The sequence below is a fragment of the Catharus ustulatus genome, chromosome 1 (assembly GCF_009819885.2).
Source record: "Catharus ustulatus isolate bCatUst1 chromosome 1, bCatUst1.pri.v2, whole genome shotgun sequence".
Classification (NCBI taxonomy): Eukaryota; Metazoa; Chordata; class Aves; order Passeriformes; family Turdidae; genus Catharus; species Catharus ustulatus.
This window is the reverse complement of record NC_046221.1, coordinates 58,573,564-58,588,415: the sequence shown is the minus strand read 5'-3', so window position 1 is coordinate 58,588,415 and position 14,852 is coordinate 58,573,564. Positions and strand designations below refer to the sequence as shown.

Below are 14,852 nucleotides of genomic sequence, written 5' to 3'. Positions count from 1 at the left end.
GAGGTTGTTCAGCTTTAAAAAGCATATTTCAAATCATCCAGGATGGTCTACATGAAATGAATTTTTATGCCTGTCTACTCTCTGGTTTAAAACTTCTACCACTAAATGAATTTTGACCTTAGTCGTAACTTCTCTTCTTAAATACATCCAGCAGGCTCAGGAACTGTGATTGATTCTGCTAAACAGCCCATTCATGCCCACATTACCACCAATGGTTTCACTGAAATTTGCTCACAGTAAAATCAGGATCCAGTTTCACATTCCCAAAGCATCTCTTTCATTATGCAAATGCTTGCCATGGTAGCACTCATCACAACACTGGTGTTGCTTTGAGTGCCTACCTACCCCCCAGGAAGGAGACCTGGTCCTCTGGAGCTTCTTTTCTGCCACAACTCAAAGCTTTCTATCTCCACTGGAAAACAGGAAAAAAAAAGAAGCGTGGCATAAACATTCATTAGCACATCAGTTCATGTAACTGCTGCAACACAAAGATACAGATGCAACTGTCACCTGCTATTTTGGATTATGGTTCTTCAATGTTCTTTAGGAGAACACCTTTAACTTTCAGTCATGTTTCTTACCAGTCTTTAGCCTTTTAGTATGAGCCAATCAAAGTAGAATTCATTTTGTCATTGTTGTTATTAATACTGTTGATTGGCATATGAAGGACAGTTTTTCTCTGGGGAAAACCTGCAATGTTTTGCTGCAGTAACATATGTTTGGAGTGGCAGAGGTAAGGTGTTTGTTATCAACCATACGATAGAAAAATGCTACACAGTAAAACAATCTGTAAAGATTTATGCCAGAAGGAGGGAAAACTTTGAATGATGGAAACAATCAGAATGTTTGTTGAGGTTTGAGATGGCTCAAAAACATTATAGGGAAATTGGATATTTGGAGTGTTTGATATTGAAAGCTTGAGATATTTGATACTGAGGATACTACATGTTTAGACTGAAATATTGATTTTCCTTGGAAATAGTATTTGGTGAGGGGGACAGAGCTATTGAAATAACTCACACTCAAATGCAAAAGATCAATATTTTAAGAAAAAAATTCTGAACAAAAAAGCCACAAGATTGAAAAAAACTAAACTGATCTTGGTCTTCCTTAGTCTTCTTTATTAAGTTATTATGTTCTATTATTCAGTCTAGAACAGATGACAGCTGACTGTCATGTTTTAACTCCAACCAGCAACCAAGACCCATGCAGTTGCTTGCTCACTCACTCAGCCCTGGTGCAATAGGGGAGAGAATCAGAAAAGTAAAAGAGAAAAAATGCTGGGTTGAGGTAAAGACGCTTTAGTAGGTAAAGCATGAGTTGCGTGTACAAAAAGAAAAGGAATTTATTCACCACTTTTGGTGGGTGGACAGGTGTTCAACCGTTTCCAGGAAAGCTGGGCTCCGTCATACATGATGGTGCCTTGGGAAGACTTGGGAAGCCCTAATTCCAGATACCTTTCCCTTCCTCCTTCCTTCCCTCATTTTATATAAGGAGCATGAAGCCATGTTGTCTGGGATATCCCTCTGTTCAGTTCAGGTCAACTGTCTGAGCTGTGTCCCTGTGGATGATACAATTCCTCCAAAGCCTTCTGCTCCTGGCCCTTGGAACTTGCTATAATAGATAAAGTATCCTAGATACCAAGGTTGAGCCGAATTCCTTAAGAATTTCGCCACTCTCCTAACACCTCAGAAGATAATAGATTAGAAATTAGGAGGTTTAATTGGTCAGTTTACCTTTTGAACTTCTCACTTAAATTGGATACTGTTCTTTGTATAAACTTCTATTGGTTGTAGTTTGAATCCCCCCTGAACCTGTAAATATAGCTGCCTGCCCTTTGTTCGGTGAGAATCCATGCTTGACTACCCTTTCGCATGAAATAAACTCTTGTGGAAAATCGTCAAGTGTGGCCTCCAGTCTTTCTCGGCTGATCAAAATGTGAGTTTTCTGAGAGATAGCTACATGTTAGCACTTTCCGGTCCTGGCAAATCCATCAGGGACTGAAAGAGAAAACCACATGTCCCCTCCAAGTTTCTAATGCACACCTGCACACCCAGCCTACCCGGTGGTGGGGAGATATGAGAATGTGTTGGTTTTGCACAACTTGGTTTTTGGTAGTGGGGGGGCACAGAGGTGGCTTCTGTGAGAAGCTGCTGGAAGTTTCCACCATGTCCGGCAGAGCAAATCCCTCATGGCTCTGAAGATGGACATGCTGCTGGCCAAAGCTGGGCCAATGAGAGAGGTTCTGTGATGACATATTTAAGAGGAAAATCAAAACAAAGTGGGGGCTGTGTTAATTCCACCTAGAGGAGTTCATTCAATTTTATTCACAGAGACAGTTTTCTTTGCTCTTACATGTTTAAAATGGTTCATAACAATATCTTACCCAGGAAGTAGTGTTTGGTCACCCGTATTCAAGAAAATCAACTCAGAACAGGAAGGAAGGAAAGGAATTCCTTAAATTAAAAGACTTTGAGGGCAAGAGAACAAATTGAGAAGAAAATTACCATTAGAAGCATCATCAAAACAAAATGTTAGAATAGTCTTTAGCAAGAATAATAAGGAAAAAAATTAACTGGTTCTACATGACTCTGTTCACTTCACAAAAGGAAAAATATGGAATAGTTGCCAATGAAAATAGGAGATTGAAACTTAGGACCTTCCAGTTCCATGTCCCTAACTGTGTTTCAGAATTTAAAAAAAAATTACGTACACCATTTTGAATGGTTCTGGCTTTGGCTGGCTTGTCCTTTTTTATATAACTTGTCCACTTCCAAAAGTTTCAGTCTTACACATGTCTGTCTGTCTGTCAATCTTCCTACCTCCCTCAGATTTTACATGTATTAGTGAGTTGACAAGGTACACTTCAGCCTGGCTAATCAGTTTGATGAAAAGAAACCTGAGGATAGGACCACAGTTCCTGACCTCACCTCCCATAGGCCTCAGAACTGCTGATGTAATTGGGAAAACTGCCAGGTTTACAGGACAAATTTTTTTTGGGGTCTGTAACAACAGTGACATATTTCAAACTAAGTGCAGGTTTGGAAACTGCAGGCTAAATTTAAGTTAGCCTTCTTATTCAGATAAACTGGGAGAAAAGGGTAATACCAGTTATGAAGTAGAAGAAAAAAATCAGAAAAATGCCAGGGGAAAAATCTGGTAGTGTTTTTAGAGTGGGACTGACAGTGGGACAAGTACAGTTGAACAGGTAGCAGAATATCAGACAAGGAGTAACATGTCCCACCTGGCCAAGGGGAAACATGGATCTTCACTTTGATGAAGCCATGTCAGGGACACAGACTTGAGCTAAGAAACAGGGCAACATGCTACCTTGCTTCTGGCATTTGGCAATCTCACCAAAAAAACTTCTGTTTTCATAGACTGTTAGATTTGATTTCTCATCCTTCAACCAGAAAATTAAAATGGAGAGAAGTATTTTACCACATTTATGTAATCTTCTATCTAATCCTATATATAGATTTCGTTAATTTAATACTGAAAAAGTATTCTGACCTCTTAATAGGTAATCACTTTATTGTCACTTTCCTACTCTGTGCCATTCACCTAAAATCAACAATTTTAGTACTTAGTCTGATAATTTAAGTTAGATAAAAGGAGGGAGATCATGCCCAGTTCCCAAGTGCCCTATCTCCACTGAGAGACTGATGTAGGACAGAATACATTCTCTCTATTAAGTGGTCTCTGCTAGATAAAGCAATCAGTCTCTTTAGTATTCCTTTTATCTTTCTGACTATAGCACAGAGCAGCATCATTAAGATTGAATTATACAGCTCTCAGATTTCAAGTCCAGGGAAATACTGCTTAAATAACAGAAATTACTGTACATTGCCACTTACACTGGTTAGTGCAAAGCTTGTCTCATGATGTGTGTCCTTCAGCTTCAGGGGAGCCCGTTTGAGTCCCTTCTCTCTTGTGTTGGTATAAATCCAGAATAATTTAATGCTGCATCATATCTGAATGCATGTCTGCAGCAGGGACATCTCTGCTCAAGGTTACTACTTCATTAATTTCTGATTCTTTACAGCTGTTGAATTGTAGGTAAATTTATTAAAACATTGCATATCTAGAAGTTAAAGCATTAAAATGGCACTAGCTACTTAAAAAAGCAAAGTAGAAATGAACTAGAAATATGTGAATTATTCCTTTTCAACACTCACAAAGACATGATAAACTAACTTTCATTGCTCTTTTATTAATAAGATTAATTTCTCCACTCATTCTTTATTTCTGTCAAAACCACTTGCAAATAAAATCTCCATTTGCAGCCATTTGAAATATTGAAATGTTGGATTTACTGTAGTAAATGTAAAAAATGTAAAAAAGTAATATGATTTTAAATTCGTTTGTATATTTGCATCTACCCAAAAAGCTGTCTTCATTGTATTTTAATTCTGGTAGTAAGCAAAGTGGGGTCAAAGGACACTAAGATCTACTTTGCATCTTTAATGACTCCCATGACACTGTCCTTAGGCCTTTGGGATTTCAATTATGTAGTGTGTTATGCACCCAGAATTTTAATCAAATCAAGACATCTTACCCGGGACTACTCAGGTGAGTATGCACCCCACTAGACCGAAAAGGTGTGGGGGGAAGTCTCCTATCTTTTTCAAGGGGTATTTCATTACTAAATGCAAAAGATTTAGCAGAGAAACTTCCATTATGTCCAACCCAAAGAGCAGGCCAATGGCAAACACAGAGTCAAAATGCCAACCAGCTCCAGTCCAGACACATGAGCCAGGTTGAGCAGCATGCTAACAAATGAACTGTTTTTTTCCATCGTTAAAGAACATCTTATTTTCTTGAATTTTGATCTAGTTTTCCCTTTCTTGGTAAAACTGGAAGAAACAAATCTTCAGACAGTTGTGGGTTTGATTTCTAAAACAAAGACACGTCCCACAAGGTCCTTAAAAGCTGTTTGGGGTAACACAACTCACAAAATTGTGCTATGTGCAAACCGCTGTTCTCTGCTTATCAAGAAGACAAGAAGTGAGCCCCACAGAGGGCACCATTAGCTCATCAATCCTCTAGCCCCAGAAGGGGATGTACACTGCCTGCTTACATACACACACACACACACACACACACACATACATGCTCACAGGATAACAAAGAGATTTTAGTGCATCCAAAACTCTCTGGTTATTATTTTATCTGCTGCAGCACTAGTGCTTCCAATAATCTCCAAAAGCAAACTGGGTACTGCATTCCTGAGGAAACAGACTGCTTTAGTATGGCTGGAGAACATTGAAACACTTGGAGGTGTAGAAGTAAAAGCTTACATCTAGTTTCTGCTCCCTTACAGGTGACGAGTAAACATGGGGATGTATAGAGTTGAAGACATACAGTAATTTCACTACTATAAGCCGCACCTTTTTGACCAAAATTTTCCCCCAAACCCGGAAGTGCACCTTATAGTCCGGTGCGCCTTATCTGATGTGCAAAGTTCAGAAATTTGTGAACTCGGAAGTGGAAGCTGTGAGTTGCGCCAGGACCTGCGGGAGCTGTGGTCGTGCGGGGGGAGTCGGGAACCATGGGAGCCACGGCCGCTGGATGGGGGAAACCGGGAACCAGTGCGGCCGCTGGGCGGGGAGAAGCGGGGGAAAGCAGCGCAGCCACGGGGAAGCACCAAGAAGCGCCGTGGGAAAGTGCTGAGAAGTGGCGAGAGAGCTCCCCAGGAAAGCGCCGAAAAGCGGTGAAAAAGCACCCTGGGAAAGCACTGAGAAGCGGCGAAAAAGCGCAGTGAAAAAGTGCCGTGGGAAAGCAGCGAAAAAGTGCCGTGGGAAAGCAGCAAAAAAGCGCCGCAGGAAAGCACCAAAAAGTGGAAAAAAAGCGCCACGGTAAAGTGCCAAAAAGTGATGAAAAAGTGCCCCGGGAAAGCACCAAAAAGCAGCAAAAAAGCGCCACAGGAAAGTGCTGAAAAGTGGCGAAAAAGTGCCGTGGGAAAGCGCCACAAAAAAGCGGTGAAAAAGCGCCACGGGAAAGCACTGAAAAGTAGCGAAAAAGCGCTGTAGGAAAGCATGGAAAAGCGGCGAAAAAGCGCCGTGGGAAAGCACTGAGAAGCGGCAAAAAAGCGGTGAAAAAGCACCGCAGGAAAGCCCTGAGAAGTGGCGCTGCCACCAGCCAAGGGGAAGCTGGGACGCGGTGCTACCGCGCAGATGGAGCCAGGAGCCGTGAGCCATGCCAGCCGGTGCCGGGGGCGGGCGGGAGTGCCGGGGCCTGTTGCACGGGGAGGGCACCTGGGGCTGTGTTTACAGGCTACACCGATCTTTGAAAAATGTTTGCAAATCGAGCACCTGCCAGTAATTTGTTACTTTGTTGCGCGCCACGCGGCTCCTTGCTGCAAAAAAATAGTGTGCCTTATAGTCCGGTGCGCCTTATATGATCAACAAAGTTGCGAATTTTGCCGACTCCCAGGGGGTGCACCTTATAGTCCGGTGTGCCTTATGGTCGTGAAATTACTGTAATTTCAAATGTATTATTTAGCTACTATATTCCAGCCACTATGGACTATAAATCCTTACAGGAAAAGCACATGAAGCTGAAAAAATTCAACTTTCATCCACATTCATAGATTGAAACAGAACTCAAGTTACACAGGTTGACACTCTCTTAATAGGTCAGTAGCACAACCAATGGGGCTTGATTTGATGTTGATAAAACAAGATTGATGAAATATAAGTAATTCTTACTACCTTTATTTTATTTCCGTAGTTTTAAAATACTGGATCAAATCAGTTGTACTCTTTGTCTCCAAACAGTTTGATGTTATAAATCATAGAATTACAATAAAAGATGTCCATTATCCACACACAGATAAACACATACATATAGCATTCATTTCAAACATACAGGAGAAAATGTCTCATCCACTTAATGGAAAAGCACTTCAGCTTGACAAGGACAATAACTGACAAAATGATATTATTAAGATAATTTTGCAGTCATTTTTTATTCAAAAAAGCTGTACTTTTTGTAAACCTGATATTTCCAAAACAGTGCAAGTGAATCAGATTACAGGTGAACACAAGCTTCTAAATACAGGTGACATCAGTAAGAGTGAACACATTCTTCCAACCACAAGTTCACAGAAAGAAACATACAATTTTACAATATGTAAGCAGTGACATTCTGAGAAAAAGAAGGGATGATGGTGCAGGTACTCTACTGTGCATGCAAACCAAGCTCCAAAAGCAATTAGTCTTCATGCCAGCTTAATCAATGCACATTCTATGAACAGAATTCTACTATAATTTATATCCAAGAAACCCTAGCAAGTGGGTAGACCTGGACAAAGGCTAGAAATTAGTTCCATGACTCCCTTAATTCTTTAGTGAAAGCAGTGTTATATATTTCCATTTCAAATGGATACTATGCTTCAAACTTGTGCAAGACTCCAAAATGTGCCCATAAACAGAAGACACTCAAGAAAATTGATACTAAATATTGTCAAAGAAAAATTTTTCATATCCATTGCTTTTAGCAAGCCAGGCTACCTGCACATCACTGACTTGGTATGTGAGGTCATTACCATTCCTGTATTTAGGCATAGAAAGGACTGTTTTCACTATTATGCTTGGCATTGCAGAAGTCTTAGCCACTTTGAAATGGAAAGATTGCTTAAGTGGTCTACAGGCTTGGGGTTTACATCAGGCATAATTTGTCTCTCAGATAACCCAAGCAACTTGTGAGTTTTTCTTGTCAGATGTTCTATCAACACACTTAATTCACTTGAAAACTATTTTCTCCCTAATGCATGCAAATAGCTTAATAAATATCAATACTGTAGCAGGCACTTGATGATGGTGGTGGTAAAAAGCAAACAGGAATATGAATGTGGTCCATTATTATAATTTGAAGTTATCATGAATATGGCAAGAAAGAGCAAGACCTGTTCTCAAGCAGATTTCTTGCATGTTCTCTGTGTTCAAGTATCCAAACTTCCAGCTGTTCTTCTACCACACCCTTAAGGAAGAAGACATCTTGCAACCTTTCAATCCTGGTTTCACTTTCTACCACAGAGCTTGGCCCTTCTTTTCTTTACATGGATTTTATACCAACATGACATTTACTCCTTATTTACACAAAGTGCAAAATACAAGTAGTATCTAAACCCAAGTCTTAGAAAGTTCCACTATTTCTATTCAGAAATCCAAGACCTTTTTAAAGAAATGTTTCTGAATCAATTACAACTGGATTTCTTGTAATTCAACAAACAATTTGTTAAAGAATTACCAGCAATAAAAGTGGCAAGCTGAGATCCAATAACATCTGTGCCTTTACTAAACTTCCTTTTAAATTCTTGAGGAAATACATTCAGTACTTGGAACACCCAGATAGGCAATCTCAAGACTCAAATATCCAAACACTTTAATCCTTGCATCTACTTATCTCTCTTAAAATTATCATATAAACCAACTCATGACTCAAGTATGTAACTCACATGGTAGACATAATGCTCATAGCATGTAGCAATTTACCACTTGCTTTGATAGCAACAGATCACAATCTTTAACAGTAGCTCTAAAACTATCCATCTTAATATTAATATGACTTAATTACTTTATTATTATTATTATTATTATTTAAAGGAATTTGTCATGCCATAGTGGTTGGCCCAATTATATCCTTCTGATATATCAAGTGTACACTCCTAGAGACTGAAAAATAGAACTTCCAAAAGAGAACATTCTGTGCTGCCTTCTTCAGTGAGCCAAAGCAAGCTACATCTTACTACATGTCATGAAGAATTGATTTTATCTTCTCCCATCGAGGCTAGCAAAGGACAGACTCAAGACATAGACTATCACAACTTTGACATACTTTAGGTTCTGTAGCTTATAAATCAAACACCAAATTTAACTTAAAAAAAGAGACAGTAAAAGGATTTTGGTTTATTTCTATTAAATGATCTATATATGATATTACCAAGTGTTGTGAATTAAGCATATGAGGATTCCAGCTACTTTTATCTGCAAATCTCTCTTTTCTCTCTTGCATTGATGTTTAAAAGTACAATAGAATTTATATATATAATATATGTATTTTCCCAAAGATTTAGCCAGATATCAGTGCTTGAGTGAACTATATAGCTATTCAATAGAAATTATAAAACATTGATACAAATATAAAGACATACTCAATATAAAAAGCTTGTATTTATAAAAAATATTCTTAGGTAAAAGTCTTCCCCTGAGGGCATACTACGTAGTTGGATTCATAAATATTGTTTTTGCACTGCAGCTTGGTTACCAAAGTTCAAAGTTCAACTCTTAAATGAAGTGTGAATCGCGCCAGTCACCTGACATGGTTGCAGTGGTTGCCTCAGGATATGTTCCCTAGCTTTTTGGAGTGATAAAGACACAGCATCAATGGGGTCTCCAAAAAATCTGGAGAAGATTCCTTCTTCCACATATGGAAGATACGAAGCAGGACCTATAGACTAACGAGTGCATGTCACATGACTGGGCAGTTTTGTTCTCATGGGCAGTTTACTGGTTTTTCTGGACCCAGTTCCAACTATCTTCATTCTCCTTTCTGCTCTTTTCAGCCTCAATAATTTCTTTGTACCTCCGGCGGAAGAAGCCCATCTGCAAATCAGAAGAGATGACAGTGGTAAGTTATTGGATCAATAAATTGAAACTTTGTCAGTATGAAGACAGATAATATTATGCAGAAAGAACTGGCCCAGGAATTAGCATCTAATTCCTCCAAGTGCCAATCCAAAACCCTAGTTCCTTATCTACATCAGTATAAAAATATAAATGAAATCAGACTGGGTCCCAAATCTTCACAAGTACTCTGCTTCTTATTATAGACTGAAATACTTTGAGGTAGGAGTCCTCTTATATAAAGTATGAGCTAAAAAAAAAAAAAAACCAAAAGGAAAAAAAAGGCACACGAGTACATGAAATATTTCTAATAAATACAGACCAGCAGAGGCAGATACAGGTTTATTGGTTTAAAATAGAGACTAATGCTAAATTTGCAGAAGAACCTAAAACCAGAGTAACTCTTGGATCTTGAGTAAATGCTGACACAGTTTTATGAACAGTGCTCTCAGTGTCTACAACCACACAAAACAAGAGGGACCAGAGGAATACAGTACAGTCACCCATGTCCCATTTCTCAATTCCAGCTATAAACACTGATAGTCACTTTTGCATATCTTCTTGTTTCCTAAACCCTTGAACCTAAAGAAATACAACTGGTTTTGATTGTAATTTGGATAAAAATTCTTATATCTCTGTTTCTTTAAGTCTCTCAGATAAGCAAACATTATTTCAATAACAGACTTTGGTAAGCATTCAAGAATAACTCCTCAAACTTAGCAGTGCACTGTTGAGATCATTGAATAAATATTTTGTTCAATATAATTAAATATTTATGTAATTCCTACCACTCTAAACTTGTTTTCTTACTCCTGCTGTGTAAAACATGTTTTAGTCTTCTTTTATCAACCAGTTATTGCCACCCTTTATCCCCAAATTGCCTGTGTGTAGGAATATTTTGTGTTGTTTTGTCACTGCAAACAATAAAATTCCATTAAATTGGATTTCTTAGTTTCAGTTTTCAACAACTTTAATTTTCTTCAAGTGTATTTTTAATTCACAGGGGTCTAAAAGTAAGCATATTCAATCTGTCAAGGGGACTTCTCCAGCACATCTTCTTGAAGTCCAAGTCCTTGCCTGTGCCTTGAATTACACCCTGAATTCACAGCAGCATGCACACACCATCCTAACATCAATCCTTATCACTACCTCTTGCCTTCTGTGCAAAGAACACAGAAGCTATAGCACAGTCTAACAAGCCCCTCTCTTATGGTAAATGGGACATGCTATTAATCTAGACATAAGTTTACTCTGCTAGGAGCATAGTTCTACATTACATACATACCCAATGCCCTGGCTCCAGACAGGCAGGGATAATTTCTGCAGTAGTCAGAGGGAACAGTCCAGGTAATGTGGCTCAGTAGCATTTTGCATGTGAATCATTCTTTTCTACTCTTTTGTTATTAATATTGTTGCTGAAACTGTTTGTTTCCTTATCTCATTGCTATTTCCAGTAAATTGTTCTTATCACAACCCATGATCTGCACATTTTGTACCTCCAATTGTACCTCTAATTCTTCTCTCCATCCTGCCTAAGGGGAGTTAGGAGTGTTTCAGTAGGAACACTAAATTTGAGAATACAATTCCTAAACCACATTGCCTAATTTGGTGCCCGAGTGGGACACAAAGGTTATGATAACAACAGATCTACCCAGAGCAGGCTGGAAGCAAACTTCATCTAAGTGTTTGTTATATTATGTACAGAGCCACTGGCTACAATGTCACTTGATCTCTTCACCTGTGCTACCTAACCCTGTTTATATCCCTATATGTGCTCCTTGCAGTGCTCGTTTTCAGACCAAGGAGAAGGATCAGGATTGCTTTGTTGATGTACTGTGTGATAACAGTTCATCACGATAACAGGTAATGATGGTCATTTGGGGTTTGTATTCAGTGTTGTTCTTCTACCCTTGCCTCAGGTGCAATATTTGGTAGCCCAGTAAAAATCGTACCCAGTCTATCAGGGGAGTAAGGAAGGATGACTTGGCCAAGCTTTTTACTCCCTTTTCCTTCTCAGACCTGTTGCAACAGCTTTGGAGAATTTTGAATTGCCTTTGGATGTTAAGGAAAGCATGTAGCTGTTTGCCAAGTCACATTGCTGTGCTGAAAGCTGTCAAGTTGGTTTCAGGCATCACTGAATGAGAGAAATAGTCAGTGCTCTACCTGTACACTGACTGATGGATAGGAGCATGAGTGGGGGTGGTTAGCCTGATGGAAAAAAACCAATTGCCAGCACAGAGATAAATCCATCTGGGCTGCTGAATTCTGGCAAGACATCACTACCCAGATAGAGAAGTTGGCTGTTTAAGTATGTAATGTAAACATATATGTATATCATGCCATACCCAAGAGTCAGGCTACTGAAGAATACCACAATAGACAGGTAGATTAAGCTGCCAAGATTAAAGTGTTGGTCTGTAGGTGGATCTGGACTGGCAACATAAGGATGATGTTCTTCTGGCTCAGTGGGCCCATGAGAACTCAGATCATTAGTGAAGAGATTCAATACATAGATGGTCTTGTGATCAAGGGATGGACTTAATCATCAGCAGTCCCCCAGGTTATCCACAACTCTGAAACATGCTGCAGGCCAAGCAAGAAAAGCCCCCATGGTATAGGAGACAATGGCTGAAATATAAATATGTGGACATCTGGCAAATTGATTGCATCACACTCCTGCAAACCTACCAAGACAATCACGGCATTCTTACAACAGTGGAAGCAACCACTGGATGGCTGGAGATGTACCCTGTGCCTCACACCACTGCCAGAAGCACCATCTTGGGCCCTGAAAAACAAATCCTGTGGTGACATGATGCCCTAGAAAGAATCGAGTCAGACAATGGGACTCATTTAAAAAATCGCCTCAAAGACAGCTGAGCCAGAAAGCATGGTAGGATTTTGTCTCTCATGCACTAGCCTCTGGGAATATTGAATGGAACAATGGACTGTTCAAAAAGCACATTCAAAGCAATGGGTGGTGGAATCTTCAAACATTGAGATCTACATTTGACAGAGCCCACCTAGTTAGTTAACACTAGAGGCTCTACTAATTGAGTTGCCCCATCAAAGCCTCCAGAGAAGGCTTTAAAAACATACCAGAGAAGGGGATAAAGTCCCCATGGTGAATATTAGGAATATACATCAGAGTAGACAGTTTGGATTAGTCTGGCCTCTAAGACAAAGGCAAAGCCATCTGTGGGACTATTTTTGCTCAAGAATCTGGGTGTACATGGTGGGTAATGCAGAGGAACAGGGAAACACAATGTGTACTTTAAGGGGATTTGATTTTTGGGTAAGAACAGTCTGTAATGTTGAACTGTATAATATTGGCTGCTGAATGACACTGCCACTGTATGCCATAACCACCATGGACCATGGATATGCACTGCTCCAGATACACCAGTCATGAGCTCGTGATGCAGCTTGCAACTGCCCAACAGCACACCAGCCCTCCTGCCCTGAAGACACCTAGGATGGATAGAATCCACAGTCATGGACTAAATGAACTCAATAGGCATCTTGGAGGAATGGCCACTGACTATAGAAATGATACCAGAGCTAGTAATTTCACAATTATAAGCCGCACCATTTTGACTAAAATTTTGGTCCGAACTCAAAGTGCGGCTTATAATCAGGTGTGGCTTATATATGGACAAAGAACAAAAAGTTGCTGTTTTAGTTTGGAGGACAGGTGTCTGCTGAGAAAGGCAGGAGCTTCTCTTTGAAATGGAGAATGTAAACCCCCTCCCACCAAATTATTATAATTCTGAAATCAAGGGGCTTTCAGGCAAAGGATATGGGAATTAGGAAAAACAGTTCTTTCAAGGGAAATCAAAATAGAAATACAGTACTACAAAGAAACAAACTCCAAACCCTGGCAAAGTCAGCGTACAACCTGACACCCCGTCAGGTAGAGTGTTGGTAGCAGTCCCATTCAATGGTGGCTGCATCTTCCTGCAGTGACAGATGTGGCTCAGTTGAATCAGTGCTCCTGCAGAAGGTGCAGTTTCCTTCTGGAGGTCCAGTGGTGATGTGGAGAAATTGTGTTTTCCTCTGGAGTCCAGTGGAGAAAGTGGCTACCTTAGCGTCCAAAAACCTCTGTTTTTATCTTGGTAAGAAATGTTGGGCTCTCTTCCCCATGGCTGGAGCAACTTCCAGTGGGATGAAGTAATTTTATCAGTCACACAGTGGGACTCAATGGCCATTAGCAGAAAATGACTCTCTGGAGGAAGGATGGGTTGTGAAAAGATAAAGAACAATGCCCCATCTGGTTTCAACGGATGGCCCATTAGCAGAATATCTGCCGTTGAGATAAGGATCACTGCCCCCACCCTCAACAGATGGTGATAGAATAGATACCTTTTATCATATCCTGTATTGTAACATGCGGCTTGTAATCAGGTGTAGGTTATATATGGGCAAAGAACGAAAAGTTGATGGCACCCGGAAGTGCGGCTTATACTCAGTGTGGCTTATAATCGTGAAATTACTGTACATAAATACACACACCACCCCAAACACACATATATATACACATATACATACACATATATTTATGATATATTTATGTATGGAGTTGGAAAGTGTAGGATCTGGGCATGACATTCATGGTAAAGAATACGGGGCGGCTAATGTCCTAGTTGAAGCCACGACAGGGTTCATTTTTGTAGTAGCCAGAGCAGGTATGGCTAGAACATGAAGAATATTCTATACCACCTCCTATCATTGGTGGGAGCAGAGGGGACACAGTTGTTTCAAGGGAGAAGGGTTTCCTTCCAGTTGAGTAGGTGGGGCAGAGGGACTGATGGAGTTTGTTGGTTCTGAGCTGGAGGGAATGGTTGGGGCAGCACGGTTGTGGTTGGGCCAGGTTGGCCTCAGTGAGCCTTTGCATGTGAATTACTCTCTTTTGTACACTTTAGTTATTAGTGTTGTTGCTGTTTCTGTTTGTATTCTTACTTCATTTCTGTTTCCATTAAATTTTCTCAGCCTGTGATCTTTACCTTTTGTGCTTCCACTCTTCTCCAGCCCACCACAGGAGAGCAGGTAGGGGCAGGGAGGAGCAAAAGGCCCAAGGTTTTTAGTGGGAGCACCAAATTAAAGAATACCATTCCTAAACCACAATGCCTGTAACTACTTTATAAATGCACAGTAAGTAAATATACATATAAATGCCCATGATCTCAGTGTCACAAAGGTCCCATGACCTGGATGCCCCCCCGA

The 14,852-nt window shown here is 40.1% G+C and overlaps 1 protein-coding gene across 1 annotated transcript in view; it reads right to left on the bottom strand.

Moving 5' to 3' along the window:
* Positions 1 to 6,945: 6,945 nt before the first annotated feature.
* The window catches only part of ITGA9 (integrin subunit alpha 9), a 227,338-nt gene continuing 219,431 nt past the window's right edge, over positions 6,946 to 14,852 (bottom strand). The window contains exon 28 of the mRNA XM_033077526.1: positions 6,946 to 9,608. Coding sequence (XP_032933417.1) covers positions 9,510 to 9,608 — 99 coding nt within the window. The 3' untranslated portion in view covers positions 6,946 to 9,509. The remainder of the gene's footprint in view (positions 9,609 to 14,852) is intronic.